This window comes from Scyliorhinus torazame, chromosome 6, assembly GCF_047496885.1.
Source record: "Scyliorhinus torazame isolate Kashiwa2021f chromosome 6, sScyTor2.1, whole genome shotgun sequence".
In the NCBI taxonomy this organism is placed as follows: domain Eukaryota; kingdom Metazoa; phylum Chordata; class Chondrichthyes; order Carcharhiniformes; family Scyliorhinidae; genus Scyliorhinus; species Scyliorhinus torazame.
Window position 1 is genome coordinate 170025328 of NC_092712.1, and position 22327 is coordinate 170047654.

At 47.1% G+C, this 22327-nt stretch overlaps 1 protein-coding gene across 12 annotated transcripts in view; it reads right to left on the reverse strand.

Moving 5' to 3' along the window:
* ica1 (islet cell autoantigen 1) overlaps nt 1–22327 on the reverse strand; it is a 316484-nt gene that overhangs the window by 63139 nt on the left and 231018 nt on the right. For 10 of the 12 annotated variants that reach the window (XM_072509105.1, XM_072509097.1, XM_072509101.1 and 7 more), the window contains 2 exons: nt 16696–16776; nt 16535–16594 (listed from right to left, as the gene is read on the reverse strand). In XM_072509105.1, the coding sequence (XP_072365206.1) occupies nt 16535–16594; nt 16696–16776 (141 nt within the window). Of the gene's footprint in view, nt 1–2542; nt 4444–16534; nt 16595–16695; nt 16777–22327 lie in introns of those variants that run through there. The other 2 variants (XM_072509109.1, XM_072509100.1) reach the window with 2 other exon arrangements.

Genomic DNA, 22327 nt, shown 5'->3' on the forward strand with positions numbered 1-22327 from the left:
AGCCCCCACTACCCGCAATCAAACGGGAAGGCCGAGAAAGGGGTCCATATTGTCAAGCGGTTGCTGTGCAAAGCTGCAGACTCAGGCTCTGACTTCAACCTGGCAATGCTGGCATACAGGGCAACCCCACTGTCCACTGGGTTGTCTTCAGCGCAGATGCTCATGAATTGCACTCTGAGGACCACAGTTCCAGTAATCCATGTTCCAGACCTTGACCAGCTCATGGTGCTACAAAAAGTGCAGCAGTCCCGGGCCCAACAGAAGGCCACATATGATGCTCATGCCACGGATTTACCTGAGCTGGCTCCAGCCGATCATGTTCGCGTCCAGTTGCCTGAGGGCGGTTGGTCAGTCACAGAAGTTGTTGTCAAACAAGTTGTCCCGAGGTCTTTCATTGTTCGCATGGCTGATGTCTCCCTGCTACGGTGCAACAGATGGGCATTGCGAAGAGTTCCACGCCCACCACCTGACCGCAGTGCTCCGCTGGCTATCATGCTTCCTCCGGACGTAGCCTGCCACGAGGCCACCGATCTGCCAGCGCTCCTGCCGTCCCACGTGACCACCGCAATGGCAGCGATCCCACCTCTCCACGTGCAGGTGGCTCCTGATCCACCTCTGCGGCGATCGACAAGAATTTGTCGCCCGCCACAAAGACTGAATCTGTAGACTTAAAACTTTAGTAAATTTTTGTGACTGAATCCATCGACTTAACTCTTGTAAATATTGCTTAGTTTGCCATGTATCTGCACTATCGACACCTTCCCATGTATATACGTTGGTTCAATCACCGTTTGTATATAGTCAGGCATATATATATATATATACACACCTCAGTATTTATTTAACTCAAAGAAAAAAGGGGGATGTCATAATGTCTACTCATGTATATAATGAGATGCAGACAGGCAGTGATTGACACATAGGATGACCAGTAAGCATACAACACAGCACAGCCAATCACCAGACAGGACACCACCACTATAAAGCCACGGGGCGCTAGGTTTCCCGCTCTCTCGGGACCCAGCTACTGAGACAGTCAGAGTCCACGAGCTAGCAAGCACAAACACCATGCGGTAGCTAGTAAGTCTGGTCAGGCTACTACAAGGTCACTAGTCAGATCAGTATAGTGTCTGTCTAGCTGAATATGTACAGCAGTTCATCTCGTTGAATAAAACAGTGTTGGATCTTCTCCTGTGTTAGACGTCTGTTTCTAACTTCCCTGCATCGAGTGCAGTCCACATCGAACCAACCTGCCTAACACATCAATATGCAGACATGCAAATAATGATATACAGACAGGCACAGACAGGCAGCTAGTGAACACAGAGAACAGGACATGACCAATGAACAGGCAAGACACTCGGGGGTGGTATCTCACACTCCGCCTCTTTCCACTGATGAACATCTACAGAGTGAGTCAGGGTAACCACAGTTAGGTTAGCAGACAGTCCAACTCATGGAGAACTGTGCTACTGGTTCAATAAATCAGACTGAACTAACATCAAGGTCTGGAGTATCTTTTGATTAAAGCTGCATCCAGTTGCAGCCTGTGTTATCCCAGAGTACATAACACAACAAGGGGTTGCATTTAATTGGGTGGAAGGGTGCTACCACACTGCCTTCCTGTCTCTACCTGTTTGCAACAGAATGACCAGAAGAAATTAGAATGAAAGCTGCCATTTTGTTTTGTGAATGTCTGATCATTTTTGCCTCCATCTGTATAACTTGGGACAGGAAGGTTTGTGAACAGCCTTCCCACCAATTGTTAATTGAGACCCTCAAGTTGGAGGGGGGTGGGGTGCAGTTTGGCAGCATTGGGAAAAGGAGGGCTTCTGAAATCCACCCTTGCACCTGACTCCATTTCCCCCACCCTACCCCATCCTCAGCCACAAATCTCTCATTTGATCCAAGGGTTCTGGTGAGTACACGGCTGGCAGTTGTCACTGCTCCTGGTATTGCAGTCTGCAATGGATAGCTGCTAGCCTCTGATGGGCTGATAGCTCTAGAGGGGCAAGATTTCTATTGCTCAGGCCCTTCATTCAGAGGAAGGTCAATGGTGGCCTGATGGGAACATTCTCTGTTGGGTTTTCCCCAACAGAGGTGACGCGGGCTCTTGCTGGCTTTCCAATTGGCATGCTGACCCCCATCACCAGGATTAAATACCACCCAATGTTACTGGGACAGAAATGTAGCCTGTCCCACCAAAGCAGTAGCATGGATAAAATTTGGTAAAACGCTATTTCGCTGAAGCTCTCACTTGGAAACCACCACGCCCAGTACATGGATTCCAAAATCCTATTTCGAAAGAACTGGTCGCAACATATTGAAATAACATCATGACTGTGTATTCCACTTCACCCACCACACAGGCACATCCTCATCTGCGACACATAAATGGGGCTCTCCATAAAATAAATCTTTGCATATTATTATGATTAAAATTCAAAAGATTTAGTGACACTACAGTTAATAGGATGGAGTCTGCGGCTTAAATTGGCCTTGGGCAGTAAAACAAAATAACTGTAATAGCAAATCAATCGCCTGTTTTATAATCTACCTTTATTTTCCATTTCAGTACTCAAATTCTTTCGCAGTACTGATGCCCTTCAAATATTTCAGAATACAGCACAAACAACACAAAGAAAAAGAGTCTAGCAGTTGCATAGCACCTTAATATGCTTCTCATCAACATCACAAAATGCTTCACATACAATAAATTACTTTGAAGGATTATATAAGCAAATGTGACAGAGATGAATAGACAGTTAATTTGTTTTGGTGGTGTTGTTGGTGAGGAATATTGCCCAAGACATTCCTTCAATTCTTCGAGCAGTGCCAATAGATATGCAAAATCGATCTAAACCACAGGAAGGGGCAGACATCTAATTTGAGGGATAGAGTATAGCATATAGAAAATTGATTTTCGACAGTTTAAATTAATTTTCAAAATAGGATTTATCACCAGCTACGGCAGCCTATTAGTTATAGGACCAGACTAACATTCAGAGATTACAAGTTCAAATCCTACAATGACAAGTTGCGGAATTGAATTCAAGAAGTTCAGCAATTAATGGGCGGGAATCAATTAAAGTCAAATTGGGTAGCGTGTAAAATGATTTTAATTTCATTTCATTTCCACCAGGAAGGTAAAGTTCAAATTATCCTTTTAGTGTCAGTCCAAAACTCAACCACTGAAGTTAAAAAAAGTACTCAGGGTATTTTAGCTTCTGAGCCTCATCAACATTTCTGTGGTCAGCTTGTACTTGTCACTGAGATCAGATAAGTTGTGGGATCAGACGCTGAGGTCCCCACGATCAGGCCCCTGCACCTGTCATCCTCCCACTAATCCCGGTGAGGTTCAGGCAGTGGGGGTCTCAGATTTAGATATGGGGCCAAGAGGACCACGAGCAGAACGTAAGTAAAATATATACAACAGAAACATATCCGTACTGCAAGTGTTACATTAATTATAACTGAACAAAACAGGTATTGCACTACTTTCTAGTTAACTATAACACATCTTATTCAAGCTTAGTTTTAGATCACTTCAAACAAATCCCCAGGTGCACAAACATTACAAAAGTCACAGCACTTGGGAATCACTGATTGTTATTTATTCATTTGTCAAATTATCAAAAAAGATTATTTTGCTTAAATGTAATCTTACGGAGGCTGACTTCAAATAAGCCTGCTCCTTCAAATAAGACCAAAAAATCCAAAAGGGGAATAAGCATGTGATGATTTAAAAAAATTGTACCAAAGCTGTATTCTCCTGCCCGCATTTATTTCTGTCATATTCTCAGACTATTTAGCTTCAATCAAAAATATAATTCCTCATGTTAATATTCAAGCAGACAAATTGAACGGTGTGATCTGTTCCTGCTCCTATTTATTGTGCTCTTATTCCTTACATGCTCACAATATATTTTGTCACCTAAAGCATTCTTCATTTTAAAAAAAAGTAAAAGCTAAAAAAATTCATCAATAGGATTTGCACTGTAACTTCAAAAGAACTATGAGCTATTGTGATTCACAGCAGCAAGAAATGTTTGAAGATATTCTATGTCCTTAGAATCATGTATCATCCAACAACTACAAAATCAATGGGCATAGAATTAAAACACTGAAATGACCGTGTACTTTGAACTCCATGAGTAGATTTTCATCTTCACTACTTGAGCAGTCACCTGAGAGAGCAAATCTCACCCCCTGTATAATAACCCACGACTTTTATTTCCATTGATTTCAAGGTCAAGAATAATGTAAAATGGGCTGCCAATTCATTATCACCCATTTTATACAGGAAAGCAAAAATGTAATTGCCCATCTCAGTGGCCAATTTTCTCCTTTTTCTCCTCCTGAAGGTGGTGAAACGTGTAGTTCTGAGAGAGTTCTGTTTGAGTGGCATTCTTCAGTTGCAGACCTGACAGGAAGCTTCGGCACCTTTATTGTTGAGAGCATTATAATAATAATAATCTTTATTACTGTCACAAGTAGGCTTACATTAACACTGCAATGAAGTTGCTGTGAAAATCCCTTAGTTGCCACACTCCGGTGCCTGTTCGGGTACACAGAGGTAGAATTCAGAATGTCCAATTCACCTAACACGCACGTCTTTCGGGACTTGTGGAAGGAAACCGGAGCACCAGAGGAAACCTATGCAGCCACGCGGAGAATGTGCAGATTCTGCACAGACACAGTGACCCAAGCGGGAATCGAACCCGGGACCCCGGCGATGTGAAGCAACAGTGCTAACCATTGTGCTACCATGCGGCCCTATCTGAGCTTGATCTGGTAAGTATGCTTCCAACAAGGTTTTCTGAACTTCAGTCAAGGGAACCCTAAGATAATGCGTTTTATTCTGTGCCAATTCAGGAGAAATTGGAAGCTAAATGTAGATCAACTCCCCCTATGTGCAATAGCATTTAATCTTGTGCTTTCTAGTTCATATCGCTTTGTATCCCATTATCCTGACCACTTGTTCAGAGAGGGATCGGGGAGCAAAAATATGTTTTTCAGCTCTGTACTAAGTTACAAGACTTGACTACACTGTAAAGATAAGTAAATTGCTCAGATAGCTGGTTTGATCTTTTTTGTTTCAAGTTCTTTGTTAAAATTAGACTTGTGAACTGTGAAAAATATATCTAATTCCACTGTAGCCTCTTGCTGGATGCAAAGAGTTTATGTATTTGACAGTAGCAAGATACAGTCAACAGTTGGTCATATAAAATTCAATGCAACATTTGTTCAAGAGCCACAGAAACAATTGTTATCAAATATTGAGTGAAGAAAATGTTGTTGGAGCGCAGTCGGGGGGGGGGGGGGGGGGGGGTGGGAGGGGTTGGCGCTGCCGAACTTCTGCAACTACCACTGGGCGGTAAATAAAGCGATGATTAGGAAGTGGGTGGTGGGGGAGGGGTCGGCATGGGAACAGATGGAGGCGGCGTCATGCAAAGGCACCAGTCTGGGAGCATTGGTAACGTCACCTCTGCCGTTCTCGCTGGCCCATTATTCCACTAGCCCAGTGGTGGTGGCGGCACTGAGGATCTGGGGACAATGGAGGAGGTATAAGAAGGTGGAGGGTGCGTCGGTCTGGACCCCGATTTGCAATAACCACAGGTTCGCACCGGGCAGGATAGATGGTGGATTCCGGAGCTGGCAGAGAGCAGGAATTAGACAGATGGGAGATCTATTCATAGACGGGAATTTTCCCAGTCTGAACGCGCTGGAGGACAAGTTCAAGCTGCCACTAGGGAATGGTTTCAGATATTTGCAAGTGCGGGATTTTCTGAGGAAACAGGTGTTGGCTTTCCCGTTGATCCCGCCATGGGGGATACAGGACAGAGTAGTGTCTGGTACCTGGGTGGGGGAGGGGAAGGTGTCAGATGTCTATCAGGAGTTGTTGGAGCGGAGGAAACCCCGGTGGAGGAACTGAAGGGCAAGTGGGAGGAGTTAGGTGGGGAGTTAGAGGAAGGTCTGTGGGCGGATGCCCTACGCAAGGTTAATTCCTCCTCATCATGTGCTAGGCTCAGTCTAATACAGTTTAAAGTGGTACACCGGGCACACATGACGGCGGCAAGGAGGAGCAAGTTTTCGGGGTAGAAGATACATGTGCAAGGTGTGTGGGAAGCCCAGCAAACCATGTCCACATGTTTTGGGCATGCCCGAAGCTTAGAGGGGCATGCCAAGGGGTTCGCCAAGGCTATGTCCAAGGTGCTGGGTACTCGGGTGGTGCCAGAGATGGCGATCTTTGGAGTATCAGAAGACCCGGGAGTTCAGGGAGTAAAAGAGGCCGATGTCCTGGCCTTTGCCTCCCTGGTAGCCCGGAGACGGATCCTTTTAATGTGGAGGGACTCGAAGCCCCCAAGTGTGGAGACTTGGGTCAGTGACATGGCTGTGTTTCTCAAGCTGGAGAAAATAAAGTTTGCCTTGAGAGGATCAATGCTGGGGTTCTCTCAGAGGTGGCAGCCATTCGTCGACTTTCTCAGGAAAAATTAAAATGCCAGCAGAAGCAGCATTCTGAACGGGGGGTGGGTGGGTAGGGGCAATATGATTGAGGGATGTGCAGAAGGGGTTGGGTGGGAAATGTCTTTTTTACCATGTTGATGTTTATGTTATTATTTCGTTTGTCATTTTTATAAAAATTTTGCAAACACTTCAAAAAAAATATTGGGCGTCATTCTCCGCCGGCGGGAGTCTCCGTTCTGCCGGCGCCCGGGGGTTTCCCGACGGCGTGGGGCTGCCCCACAATGGGAAACCCCATTGACCGGCCGGCGTTACGGAGACTCCCGCCGGCCGGTCAGTGCAGAAATGTGGCGGGGCGGGTAGGAGAATTTCGCCCATTGAGTCACAGGCATCGGTAAATAACAAGATTAATTTGTTCTGTTTCCATCATTGGAACCATATCAGCTCACTTGTGTTATGATCAAGGAAGCCGTTATCCTGGATTTTGCATTCAACATCAAATCAGTGGTGCTTACACTGACCTCAAAGACAGCTACCTACAAAGATCTCTGGGACATATTTTCACCTTTCCAATGCGGCGATGTCATCAATCACACCAAACAATGCTTACAGGCAACAAGCCAGGAAGTAAAATGTAATGATTATTTTTCAATTTATAAATTTACAGAGAGGGAAATAAACATTGGGTCTTGCATATTAGAAGCTAAAGCATCAGAAACAAATGTATCTTTGTAATATTTAAAAATTATTTCATTATAATGGAAAAAAATGACATCACACAAATATAACATATGTTTTTCAGCAACGGATAAGTTGTTTAGTAACAGGTATGACATACTTCATTGTTAAAAATCTGTTATACCTCTTTAATTAGGCATAGGGCTCGATCCAATGGCCATACTGCGCCGGAAAAGCAGCTTGCCATGGTGCAGTGTGGCCGATGGAAGCTGGGAGACCCCGCTTCCGGGATCTACCCAGCTTGCCATGCCTCGTGAGATCTAACGAGATCTCGTGAGACGTTGCGATGTAAATTCCGCCCATTATGGGCAGGATCACCTTTTGGCAAATCTGCATATTAGAGCAAGGCAATCAATTTCACTCCAAAGTGCAGATTCCTGAGGTACCTGAGGCTTTGGGATTCATCCCCTTCACCTCAGAGACCTCGGGCGAGCGCTGTTCAGCACTGGCCCACACAAACGGGGACCAGACGAACGACACTCATGGAGGTCTCCCATGGGATCGGAGGCACCCATCTGCATGCCCTTTGGGCATTATGGTGTCCTGCCACAGATGGTGCCACCTGGGCACACTGGCAATGCCAGCCTGACACCTTGGCAGTGCGAGCTGGGTGCCAGCCTGGCACTGCCAAGTTGCCATACTGGCATTTTCTGTGCACGCGTGATTGGTCTGGTGGTGTCAGCATGGGGGGGGGGGGGTGGCAAGAGTGTTGAAGGGTGCCTGGGATCCTGCCATAGTACATTCAGGCTTGGGGGTGGAGGTGGGGGTGTGGAGGAGGTCGGGGATTGTTTCGGGGGCCTCAGAGGTTGGCACACTATTTAAAAATGGCATCCCGATCCCTCAGTATACTGGAGTTGCTACGAGCGAAGCTCCCCACTATACAAGACCGGGCTATATGCGGCCCGGCTGCGCATTCCCCATTCAAGCCCTTCTACAATGCGAGTCGCCACTGCGAGCGCTGAGAAACTCGGGGCTAAATGCGCTCACTGGGGGACTTTGTTCCTTTTTTGAAGAATGGTGCCCATAATCCTTTCGGGGAATTTTGACAACAATATCACAGCGCATAAATGTGAAGTTCAGTCAGTCCAGTATTTTCTAAATATTGCTGTCTGCATGGATTGTAGATCCTGTAGAGAGTGGGAAATCACACACAGCAATTTCAGGATTTTGCACTTAACTTTGCATGTGCCATGGCTAGAATTTGCTGTCAATTATCAGTGACTCTGAAGGTGGGTTTGAGTGTAATATATGCAAGTTTATTGACAATGCAAAGTTCGGCAGAAAAGTAAGTTGTAAAAACAAAATGCAAAGAGGCTGCAAAAGAATTTGGAAAGGTTAAATGAGGGGGCAGGAATGTGAGAGATGGAACATAGTATGGGAAAATGTGAAGTTATCCACCTTGAAGGAAAAGAAAAGCAGACTATTTTTTAAATGGTGAAAGACTGAAATATTGGTGTTCATAAGGATCTGGGTGCTCTCTGTCATGTGAGTGTAATGGGTGTTTATCAAATATCTGTAGTGGATGTACCTTTAATAAATGGGTGTTTATCAAAAAGCTGCAGTGATATCAGAGTGTGTGGGTGGAGCTGGGCCATCTGTCTGTTTTTACTTTCGTTTTTGAGCTGGCAGCTACAGTGTGTGTGTTTAGTTTTGTTTTCAGAGTTGGAGTTGCATCCAGCCAAACAAGTTGTAATTTTGATCTCTCTCTGTATGAAAAGAATGTCTTAAGATCACTTGCTAATTTAAAAGTGATTACTGCTCTCAGTCGAGAATTTAAATCTGCTGTCTTTGTTAAAGAGGGTATTTGTCTTATGGGTATTGCTAGGGAAGATTAAGGGTTACTTATAGAGTACTGTATTCTTTGGGGGAAGTATTTGAGTTGATAGTTGCTAAGATGTTTACTGTGTGTTTATAAAACGTTAACTGGATTCATATAATAAACATTGTTTTGTTTTAAAAGTACTTTAGATCTCTGTTGCGTCACACCTGTCGCGTGGGCCCTTGTGCTCCCTACAACCAAAATCTATTAAAAGTTGTGGGTCAGGTGAACTTCATGATACACTTTGGGGTTCTCTAAACCCCCGGCCCGTAATACTCTCATACACGAATACCAAGTTAATATGCAGGTACAGCAAGCAATTAAGAAACCAAATAGCACGTTACCCATTATTACAAATCTATTGGAATATAAAAGTAAATGAATATTACTGCAATTGTATTAGGCCTTGCTGAGGCCACACTTGGGGAGTACAGTGTACAGTTTTGGGGTTATGTTTAATCGAGGAAGTGGGGGGTCCTGTCCGCCACCTGGAGTGGCGGTGAGTGCCCCATGTTGCTTCTTTTAGAGAAGTTTATCAAATAGCTGTAGTGGATGTACCTTTAAGAAATGGATGTTTATCAAATAGCTGCAGTGATGTCAGAGTGTAGGTGGAGCTGGGCTCTAGAAGTTTCAGAGACTGCAGCAGGTCTTTCCTGTGATCAAGCAACTTGGAGGTGAAATTCCTGCCTATTTACAACTGCCTGGCAGTCAGAGGCCAATATCTCTATTTAATAGCAGCACTGCCACCACACCATAGGGACAGCTGCCAGTATATGATACTCACAGAAGGCATAGTATCATTAATGGATCCAAGGCCACAGGTGAGTGGTGGCAGGAATGGGGTAGTAGGATGGTGCAGTGGTAGTGGTGGTGGGTGGGTGGGGGGGGGGGGTTCTCAGCGCGTTGCCCTTTCCGATACCAGGGACCTTGCTCTAAATCAGGGACCCCCCCAACAAACCTGCAAGCAACCCTGCACGGGTTTGCTAGTCATGCTCACTGCATGCTGAACACTCACGCTTGCTACTGGGTTAATATCAGCGATGATGAGATAAAAGAGATAGCTGAGGAGATTGTGGAGGCATTGGTGGTGATCTTTCATGAATTACTGGAGGCAGGAAGGGTCCCAGAGGACTGGAAAGTGGCTAATGTAGCAACCCTGTTTAAGAAGGGAAATTGTAGGCCGGTTAGACTGACTTCGGTCACTGGTAATATGTTATTAAAGATGAGATCGCGGAATACTTGGAAGTGCATGATGAAATAGGACTGAGTCAGCACGGCTTCGTCAAGAGAAGGTCATGTCTGACAAATCTGTTAGAGTTCTTTGAGGAGGTAACAAGGAAGTTAGACAAAGGAGCACCAATGGACGTGATTTATTTAGATTTCCAGAAGGCCTTTGACAAGGTGCCGCATAAGAGACTGTTAAATAAGTTAAGAGCCCATGGTGTTAAAGACAAGATCCTGGCATGGATAGAGGATTGGCTGGCTGGCAGAAAGCAGAGAGTGGGGACAAAGGGGTCTTTTTCCAGATGGCAGCAGGTGAACAGTCGTGTGCCTCAGGGGTCTGTGCTGGGACCACAACTTTTCACAATATACATTAGTGATCTGGAAGAAGGAACTGAAGGCGCTGTTGCTAAGTTTTCAGATGATAAAAAGCTGTAGAGGGACAGGTAGTATTGAGGAAGCAGGGGGGCTGCAGAAGGATTTGGACAGGCTAGGAGAGTGGACAATGAAGTAGTAGATGAAATATAATTTGGATAGTGTGAGGTTATGCACTTTGGAAGGAGGAATGGAGGCATAGACTATTTTCGAAATAGGAAAATGCTTATAAAATCAGAAACACAAAGGGAGTCCTTTCTCACAATTCTCTTGTGGTTTATATGCAGATTCAGTTGGCAGTTAGGAAGACAAATGCAATGTTCGATTTCATGTCGAGAGGGCTAGAATACAAGACTAGGGATGTACTTCTGAGTCTGTCTAACGCTCTGATCAGACCCCATTTGGAGTATTGTGAGCTGTTTTGGGCCTCCTTATCTAAGGAAGGATGTGCTGGCCTTGGAAAGGATCCAGAAGAGGTTCACAAGAATGATCCCTGGAATGAAGAGCTTGTCGTAGGAGGAATGGTTGAGGACTCTGGGTCTGTACTTGTTGGAATTTAGAAGGAGGAGGGGAGAATCTTATTGAAACGTACAGGATACTGCGAGGCCAGGATAGAGTGGACGTGGAGAGGATGTTTCCACTTGTAGGAAAAATTAGAAACAGAGCACACCATCTCAGACTAAAGGGACGATCCTTTAAAACAGAGATGAGGAGAAATTTCTTCAGCCAGAGGGTGGTGAATCTGTGGAACTCTTTGCCGCAGAAGGCTGTGGAGGCCAAATCACTGAGTGTCTTTAAGACAGACATAGATACATTCTTGATTAATGAAGGGATCAGGGGTTATGGGGAGAAGGCAGGCGAATGGGGATGAGAAAAATATCAGCCATGATTGAATGGCCGAGCAGACTCAATTGGCCGAGTGGCCTAATTCTGCTCCTATGTCTTATGGTCTTAACCTTTAAATGGGCATTAATTGTCTACTTAATGGCCTCAATTGGCATCAGGTTGGGGAGGCCTTCCTCCCATCTAATTAAATTCATCCCCCAACTACTTAACCCACCATGGGGGAGGTCATTAAATGCCACCCTTGGTCTCCTTACCCAAGGAGAGATGCCTTTAATGCCTTAAAGCAAATGCAACAAAGTTTTGCCAGACTGATTTGCAGGATGGCAGGGGTGTCCTAGGGGGAAAGATCGATGAGATCAGAATTATATTCCCTATTGTTCAGAAGAATGAGAGGTGACCTATTTGAAATACACCGGGGTGGATTCTCCATCTACCGACTTGGTGATTGGGATTCTCGATCAGAACTATCTCCTGAAAAAAGGGTTTGTCGGCAGTTGCGATTCTCGGATCCCATAAGACCATAGGACATAGGAGCAGAATTAGGTCACTTGGCTCATCGAGTCTGCTCCGCCATTCAATCATGGCTGATATTTTCTCATCCCCATTCTCCTGCCTTCTCCCCATAACCCCTGATCCCCTTATTAATCAAGAACCTATCTATCTATGTCTTACAGACACTCTGTGATTTGGCCTCCACAGCCTTCTGCGGCAAGAGTTCCACAGATTCACCACCCTCTGGCTGAAGAAAATCCTCCTCACCTCGGTTTTAAAATATCGTCCCTTTAGTCTGAGATGATGCACTCTGGTTTTAGTTTTTCCTACAAGTGGAAACATCCTCTCCACGTCCATTCTATCCAGGCCTCGCAGTATCCTGTAAGTTTCAATAAGAAACCCCTCATCCTTCTAAACTCCAACGAGCCGACATCCTTAGTTTGCTATCCACCCCGCGCTGGCGGGAGGATGCAAGTTAAGGAGAGAGATTCACACCTGGGCCCCTCTCCAAACGCCAGCAGTGACCAGTCCTGATTCTACGCTGGCAGCAATACTTGAGCGACTCCAGAATGGGGAATCCCAGCCACTGTCCAAAATTAAAAGGTTTGTCAAGGTGGCTGGATGAGGATTCCAGAACATGGGGTCACACTCTCAGAGTAATAAACTAGTCAGTTGGGACTGAAGTGAGGAAAGATTTATTTAATTTAAAGTATTGTAAACCTTTGAATTCTCGAGCACAGAGGCTTATGAATGCTCAACTGCTGAGTATATTCAAATTAGATACTGACAGAATTTACAACACTTAAGGGAATCAAGGAATTTTGGGGAAGTGCAGGAAGGTATAGCCATGGTAGAGGATCAGCCATGATTTTACTGAATGGTGGAAGTGGATAGAAAGGTTAAAAGGTCTCTTACTGTCCAATTTCGTCATTTCCTATGCTCTTAGGTTCACAAAGCAACCGCTGGCACTTTCACCATACTCGGACACTCTCCATCCTCATGTTACAGCATATGTCTGACAGTGCAACGTCAATAATAGGGAGACATTTAAAAATGCTAGGTAGTAATAGAACATAGATCATTACAGCGCAGTACAGGCCCTTCGGCCCTCGATGTTGCGCCGACCTGTGAAACCACTCTAAAGCCCATCTACACTATTCCCTTATCGTCCATATGTCTATCCAATGACCATTTGAATGCCCTTAGTGTTGGCGAGTCCACTATTGTTGCAGGCAGGGCATTCCACGCCCTTACTACTCTCTGAGTACAGAACCTACCTCTGACATCTGTCCTATATCTATCTCCCCTCAATTTAAAGCTATGTCCCCTCGTGCCAGACATCACCACCCGAGAAAAAAGGCTCTCACTGTCCACCCTATCCAATCCTCTGATCATCTTGTATGCCTCAATTAAGTCACCTCTTAACCTTCTTCTCTCTAATGAAAACAGCCTCAAGTCCCTCAGCCTTTCCTCATAACGAAAACAGCCTCAAGTCCCTCAGCCTTTCCTCATAAGATCTTCCCTCCATACCAGGCAACATTCTGGTAAATCTCCTCTGCATCCTTTCCAATGCTTCCACATCCTTCCTATAATGCTGCGACCAGAATTGCATGCAATACTCCAAATGCGGCCGCACCAGAGTTTTGTACAGCTGCAACATGACCTCATGGCTCCGAAATCCAATCCCTCTACCAATAAAAGCTAACACACCGTACGCCTTCTTAGCAACCCTTTCAACCTGGGTGGCAACTTTCAGGAATCTATGGACACTGAGATCTCTCTGCTCATCCACACTGCCAAGAATCTTACCATTATCCCAGTACTCTGTCTTCCTGTTATTCCTTCCAAAATGAATCACCTCACACTTTTCTGCATTAAACTCCATTTGCCACCTCTCAGCCCAGGGCTGCAGCTTATCTATGTCCCTCTGTAACTTGTAACATCCTTCCGCACTGTCCACAACTCCACCGACTTTAGTGTCATCTGCAAATTTACTCACCCATCCTTCTCCGCCCTCCTCCAGGTCATTTATAAAAATGACAAACAGCAGTGGCCCCAAAACAGATCCTTGTGGTACACCACTAGTAACTGGACTCCAGTCTGAACATTTCCCATCAACCACCACCCTTTGTCTTCTTCCAGCTAGCCACTTTCTGATCCAAACTGCTAAATCACCCTGAATCCCATGCCTCCGTATTTTCTGCAGTAGCCTACCACGGGGAACCTTATCAAACGCTTTACTGAAATCCATATACACCACATCAACTGCTTTACCCTCATCTACCTGTTTGGTCACCTTCTCAAAGAACTCAATAAGGTTTGTGAGGCACGACCTACCCTTCACAAAACCGTGTTGACTATCTCTCATCAAATTATTCCTTTCCAGATGATTATACATCCTATCTCTTATAAACCTTTCCAAGATTTTGCCCACAACAGAAGTAAGGCTCACTGGTCTATAGTTACCGGGGTTGTCTCTACTCCTCTTCTTGAACAAGGGGACAATATTTGCTACCCTCCAGTCTTCTAGCACTATTCCTGTAGACAAAGATGACTTAAAGATCAAAGCCAAAGGCTCAGCAATCTCCTCCCTAGCTTCCCAGAGAATCCTAGGATAAATCCCATCCGGCTCAGGGGACTTATCTATTTTCACACTTTCCAGAATTGCTAACACCGCCTCCTTATGAACCTCAAGCCCTTCTAGTCTTGTAGCCTGAATTTCAGTATTCTCCTTGACAACATTGTCTTTTTCCTGTGTGGATACTGACAAAAAATATTCATTTAGCACCTCTCCTAGCTCCTCGGACTCCAAGCACAACTTCCCACTACTGTCCTTGACTGGCCCTACTCTTACCCTAGTCATTTGTTTATTCCTGACATATCTATAGAAAGCTTTAGGGTTATCCTTGATCCTACCTGCCAAAGACTTCTCATGTCCCCTCCTGGCTCTTCTTAGCTCCCTCTTTAGGTCCTTCCTAGCTAACTTGTAACTCTCGAGCGCCCTAACTGAACCTTCATGTCTCATCTTTACATAAGCCTTCTTCTTCCTCTTGACAAGTGTTTCGACTGCTTTAGTAAACCATGGCTCCCTTGCTCGACCACTTCCCCCCTGCCTGACAGGTACATACTTAACAAGGACACGCAGTAGCTGTTCCTTGAACAATTTCACTGTGCCCATCTCCACATTTCCACTGTGCCCATCCCCTGCAGTTTTCCTCTCCATCCGATGCATCCTAAGTCTTGCCTCTTCGCATCATAATTGCCTTTCCCCCAGATATAACTCTTGCCCTGCGGCATATACCTATCCCGTTCCATCACTGAAATAAACTTAATCGAATTGTGGTAACTATCACTAAAGTGCTCACCTACCTCCAAAACTAACATCTGTCCTGGTTCATTACCCAGTACCAAATCCAATATGGCCTCGCCTCTCCTTGGCCTATCTACATACTGTGTCAGGAAACCCTCCTGCACACATTGGACAAAAACAGACCCATCTAAAGTACTCGAACTATAGCGTTTCTAGTCAATATTTGGAAAGTTAAAGTCCCCCATAACAACTACCCTGTTGCTTTCGCTCCTATCCAGAAGCATCTTTGCAATCCTTTCCTCTACATCTCTGGAACTTTTCAGAGGCCTATAGAAAACTCCTAACAGGGTGACCTCTCCTTTCCTGTTTCTAACCTCAGCCCATACTACCTCAGTCCTCATCAAATGTCCTTTCTGCCACCGTAATACTGTCCGTGACTAATAATGCCATCCCTCCCCCTCTTTTACCACCTTCCCTGAGCTTACTGAAATATCTAAACCCTGGCACCTGCAACAAACATTCCTGTCCCTGCTCTATCCATGTCTCCGAAATGGCCACAACATCGAAGTCCCAGGTACCAACCCATGCCGCAAGTTCACCCACCTTATTCCGGATGCTCCTGGCATTGAAGAAGACACACTTTAAACCACCTTCCTGCCTGCCGGTACACTCCTGCAACTTTGAAACCTTACTCATGACCTCACTACTCTCAACCTCCTGTGTACTGGAGCTACAATTCAGGTTCCCAAGCCCCTGCTGAACTAGTTTAAACCCTCCCGAAGAGCATTAGCAAATAATGGAGCAGGTATCTGAGATTGGAAAAATTGATTGCTGATCTAACCTCATTTTGTTTGCCAAACTGTCCCATAATGTGCGCTAAACCTTCCTTCCTGTCATTTGTCTGGAATTCTGGCTTTCCGTTGCAAAAACATGGCAGAAATCAATATTCATAAGCAAGTTTATATTTATGTGGAAGTTACTGCCAATATGCAATTAAAACAAGTATTTTGAAGCACTGGGAGATATTATACACAGCGGAAAAAATATTTCACTGAAGGTAAGCCTATAACATTTAGGTCCTGTCAAATCAGAGGTAATGGATGTGAACCATATCAACATTTAATTGAGAAATATATGGGCAGCATTCCACAAATGTATCAATTACGGCAATTTGTAATCTATAAAATAATTTTGATTTGATCAATGATTGGCTGACATTTAACTAAATTAATTTGTTTAGTTAATTTTCCGTGTTATTTTGCACTTACCACTCAGAGATAAAGATGCTTTTTCGTCCTTTTTCAAATCTAACAAATCATCTATAGATTCTAGTGAGGGAAAGTTTTAAAATGTTGTTAACTCTCCTGGACAGAAATAAGAAATAAATGCCTTCTGGGTATTATGAAAAATGTGGTAAAGATAACATTACCTGATTGATGTTGATTGCTAGGACATGTGGTCTCCAAAGAAGAAACGGTATCTTTTTCCATTCCAAGGGACAGTGATGTATCTGAAAATATCCAAGTGTTAAGTCACATTACTGATAAGTAATTGAAGTTCTGTTACCAAGATGTGCCGTAAGGAATACTAATTTGTTACATCATGAGCTAGTAATACCTACGAAAAGACATTTTTGCTGGACGAAGGACACGGACTTGGAAGTAGCTGTGAATTTTCACCGGTGACGATGAAATTCATTCCATCGAGACGCCAAGTATGTGGAGTCTCCAACTGAGATTGACAGCAGAACACAGCTACTACTATTAAGATGCAGGATGGACCAATCAGGAGCTAATGGCTGGGAGACTAAAATATTACTCACCTTGGCTGTGCGAGACATGAGCTAGTCCTCTATTCTTTGGAACGTACAAGTGGACGGAGTTAGTTAGATCTCTTCAGTGGGCTGCCATTGGACAACAGCAAAATAAAAGGGGAATAAGGGAATAAACAGGGAACAAACAGGAAGGACCTTTACCACATGGAGAGAGGTCATGTGATACAACCTTTTGTGTGGATGCTGGAATTGGGATCTCAGCAAGGAGCATGCAGGCTGCCACAGGGAGCAAGGATCTCCTTCTCTCTATAACATTTCACCCAGGTCTGCACCCATCCAGGTCAGCACCCCATTTGGCTGATTAATGTGTCGACATGCCTGCAGCAAATGGAGACGCAACTAAAAAATCCTTTGGATTTTCTGCAACAAGACAAGGGGTTCTGAGCAGCCGTTACTGAAAAACAACTGTTTCACTGTGTGGTAGTATGTATTAGGGGTCATGTGGGACTGGAAGCCCTAATGTCATTGGCTGACAGATCCCTATGGAGCTCAGGATCATCCCGGAATGCCTGAGGATCAGCCCCCACGCAGTGAACGCGGCAGCAGCTTTCAAGCATTGGCAGACTTGTTTCGAGGCCTACCTCAGAACGGCCACCGGCCGGGTCACAGAAGACCAAAAACTACAGGTCCTGCACTCGAGGTTAAGCACGGAGATTTTCTCTTTCATCGAAGACGCAGAGGATTTCCAGACGGCGTTCGCAGCACTGAAAAGTCTCTATGTCCGCCCAGTAAACCAGATCTACGCTCGCTATCAACTCGCAACGAGACGGCAAAGTCCCGGAGAATCGATAGATGAATTCTACGCCGCGCTACTAATTTTGGGACGAGCCTGCAGCTGCCCTTCGGTGAACGCAAATGAACACACGGACATGTTAATGCGCGATGCTTTTGTGGCAGGTATGAACTCCTCCCAAATCCGCCAAAGACTTCTAGAAAAAGAGTCGCTAGGACTCTCAGAGGCACGGGCCCTAGCAGCCTCCCTAGACGTGGCCGCGCGTAATACCCGCGCCTCCGGCCCCGACCGCGCGGCAGCCCATTGGGCTCCGTACGTACCCGTCGCGACAAACCCACCCCCCCCGGACACCCCACAGGCTTGCGCGGTCCAAACGCCAAGTCGCACCGGAGGCGCCCGCTGCTATTTCTGCGGCCAGGCGAAACACCCCCGGCAGCGCTGCCCGGCCCGCGCAGCAATCTGCAAGAGCTGCGGGAAAAAGGGCCATTTCGCGGTTGTGTGCCGGTCCCGCGAGGTCGCCGCTGTCCCGGGAGAACAGGGAGCCCTGCACGCCGCTTACGCTCCCCAACCCCCCCAGCGCCCCATGTACGATCCGCAGGCGCAGCCACTCTGGGTCCCGACCACCGCGGTCCTGGGAGAACAGGGAGCCCTGCACGCCGCTTACGCTCCCCAACCGCCCCCCCCGCGCCCCATGTATGACCCGCCGGCGCTACCACTTTGGGTCCCGACCACCGCTCTCCCCGGAGAAGAGGGAGTTCTGCGCGGCTCTAACGCCCCCCAAACCCCCCCCCGCGCCCCACGTATGACCCGCCGGCGCTACCAATTTGGGTCCCGACCACCGCTGTCCCCAGAGATGAGGGAGCCCCGCGCGTTCCTAACGCTCCCCAACCCCCCCAGCGCCCCATGTGCGACCCGCAGACGCCGCCATTTTGGGTCCCGGCCACCTCGAGGGGAGGAAGGGCGCCGCCATCTTGGACCACCCCAGACCCGTACGACGCATGGGGGCGGCCATTTTGTCCACCCCGCCGCCATCTTGTGACCCCCCAGCCATTTGCGATGTATGGGGGCAGCCATTTTGTTCATCCCTGACGCCATCTTGGGCGGCAACAACGGACCCCAGTGTCGACAGCTCCACGGGGTTCGAGGAAGACGCTCCACTACTACAACCACGTCTCGCTTCAATAACGCTCGACCAAGCTCGGCCCCGGACACTCCAGACGACGACGACAACGGTGCTAATAAACGGGCACGAGACACCATGCCTAGTCGACTCCGGGAGCACGGAGAGCTTTATCCACCCCGACACGGTAAGACGCTGTTCCTTGACCACCTATCCCAGCGCACAAAAGATTTCCCTAGCTGCAGGATCCCACTCTGTACAGATCAAAGGTTTCTGCATAGTTACCCTAACGGTGCAGGGGAGGGAGTTCAAAAACTACAAGCTACACGTCCTTCCCCAACTCTGCGCCCCCACATTACTGGGATTAGACTTCCAGTGCAATATACAGAGCCTTCCCTTCAAATTCGGCGGCCCAATACCCCCACTCACTATCTGCAGCCTCGCAACCCTCAAGGTGCAACCCCCGTCTTTGTTTGCGAACCTCACCCCGGATTGCAAACCCGTCGCCACTAGGAGCAGACGGTACAGCGCCCAGGACCGGACCTTCATTCGGTCCGAAGTCCAGCGGCTACTAAAGGAAGGCATAATCCAGGCCAGCAATAGTCCCTGGAGAGCACAGGTGGTAGTAGTGAAGACAGGGGAGAAGCAAAGGATGGTCATAGACTATAGCCAGACCATCAACAGGTACACACAACTAGACGCGTACCCTCTCCCCCGCATATCCGACATGGTCAATCGGATTGCCCAATATAAAGTCTTCTCCACTGTGGACCTCAAGTCCACCTACCATCAGCTCCCCATCCGCCCAAGTGACCGCAAGTACACAGCCTTCGAGGCAGACGGGCGATTATACCATTTCCTAAGGGTCCCATTTGGCGTCACAAACGGGGTCTCGGTCTTCCAACGAGAGATGGACCGAATGGTTGATCAACACGGGTTGCGGGCCACGTTCCCGTATCTCGACAATGTAACCATCTATGGCCACGACCAGCAGGACCACGACGCCAACCTCCAAAAATTCCTCCAGACCGCTAAAGCCTTGAACCTCACGTACAACGAGGGCAAGTGCGTTTTTAGCACCAACCGGCTAGCCATCCTGGGCTACGTAGTGCGCAATGGGATAATAGGCCCCGATCCCGAACGTATGAGCGCCCTCATGGAATTTCCCCTCCCGCACTGCTCAAAAGCCCTGAAACGCTGCCTGGGGTTCTTTTCATACTACGCCCAGTGGGTCCCCCAGTACGCAGACAAGGCCCGCCCTCTAATACAGACCACGACCTTCCCCCTGTCGACAGAGGCTTGCCAGGCCTTCAGCCGCATCAAAGCGGATATCGCAAAGGCCACGGTGCGCGCCATCGACGAGTCCCTCCCCTTCCAGGTCGAGAGCGACGCCTCCGACGTAGCTCTAGCGGCCACCCTTAACCAAGCGGGCAGACCCGTGGCCTTTTTCTCCCGAACCCTCCACGCTTCAGAAATCCGCCACTCCTCAGTGGAAAAGGAAGCCCAAGCCATAGTGGAAGCTGTGCGACATTGGAGGCATTACCTGGCCGGCAGGAGATTCACTCTCCTCACCGACCAACGGTCGGTAGCCTTCATGTTCGATAATGCACTGCGGGGCAAAATCAAAAACGACAAGATCTTAAGGTGGAGGATCGAGCTCTCCACCTTCAACTACGAGATCTTGTATCGTCCCGGAAAGCTGAACGAGCCGTCCGATGCCCTATCCTGCGGCACATGTGCCAACGCACAAATTAACCGCCTCCAAACCCTCCACGAGGACCTCTGCCACCCGGGGTCACTCGGTTTTTCCACTTTATCAAGTCCCGCAACCTCCCATACTCTTTAGAGGAGGTCCGTACAGTCACAAGGAACTGCCACATCTGCGCAGAATGCAAACCGCATTTTTTCAGGCCGGATGGTGCGCACCTGATTAAGGCTTCCCGCCCCTTTGAACGCCTTAGTCTGGATTTCAAAGGGCCCCTCCCCTCCACCGACCGCAACACATACTTCCTTAATGTGGTGGACGAGTACTCTCGCTTCCCATTCGCCATCCCCTGCTCTGACATGACCGCGGCCACAGTCATTAAAGCCCTGTAAACCCTTACCACCATGCGAAGCATCACCCCGCCGGGTTCATTTTTGACAAGGGGTGAATGTGGTAGTATGTATTAGGGGTCATGTGGGACTGGAAGCCCTAATGTCATTGGCTGACAGATCCCGGGTCCTGGTTGGCCGTTGACCTCTAGCTCCGCCCTGAAGGCGGAGTATAAGAAGCCGAAGTCCTCCCCCGCAGGCCAGTCTACTACCGAGCTGCGGGGGAACAGACACGCTTAATAAAGCCTCATCGACTTCACTCTATTCGTCTCGCGGAGTCTTTGTGCGCTACACACTGAAGAACCAGACTCCGGACAAAATCAGTCAATCTTTACTATTGTGTAAATTAGTAAGCTTATTACTTACATCTTACTTGGCCAAGTTTAATATCTGATACTCTGTAAAGTTGCATTTGTTTTTAATTGAAGCTTAGGAAGTGTGTTTGTGCGCTTGCCCGCTTTAGTAAGAAGTAGGGCATATTTGTACATTTTTAGAGCCACAGGGAGGTTAACAGGGAAACATTCACTCTTGCCCAAGTTCAACTTATACCCAGAGAAGGAGGCAAAGGTGCTAAGCAACTTCATTATGTCGGCTACGGAGGCTGCTGAATCCATAATAAAGAGATAGGTCATCCGCATAAAGGGTCACCCAATGCTCCACACCTCCCCGACTAATCGCCCTCCATTTAACAGAGGACGTCAGCGCTATCGCAAGCGGTTCTATTGCCAGAGCAAACGGGAAGGGAGACAGTGGCTAGCCCTGTCTTGTGCCCCGATTTCAAGGAAAATAATCAGAGTTAAGAGTATTTGTACAAAGACTGGCAGTGGGGGCATTATACAACTGACAAATCCAAGAAATATATTTGTGGCCAAATCCAAATCTCCGAAGAATCACAGTTCACTCTATCCTTTTCAGCATCAAGAGACACTATCACCTCAGGTTCGGGAGGTGGAAAGGACAACATTTAACCGGTGAGGTGTAATGACCGACAATTGTCAGCCCTCCATGAAGCCAGGTTGATCCTCCGAGATTATATTTAGGAGGCAAGGCTGAAGCGTCATAAACCTTGATGAGTAGCTTGACGTCTGTGCTCAAAAAAGAACTAGGACGGTACCAACCACCCTCCGTCTGGACTTTGTTTTTCAGGGAGTTTCAGAACCGGCAAGTTCCCCACCGTTCTTCAATGACACTGAGTCGCTTTTTTGGGCCCTGGAGAGTTTCTCACCAGTTTCACCCACACTTAGAATTTTCTTTATCACTGGGGAGCTGAACTCAGATAT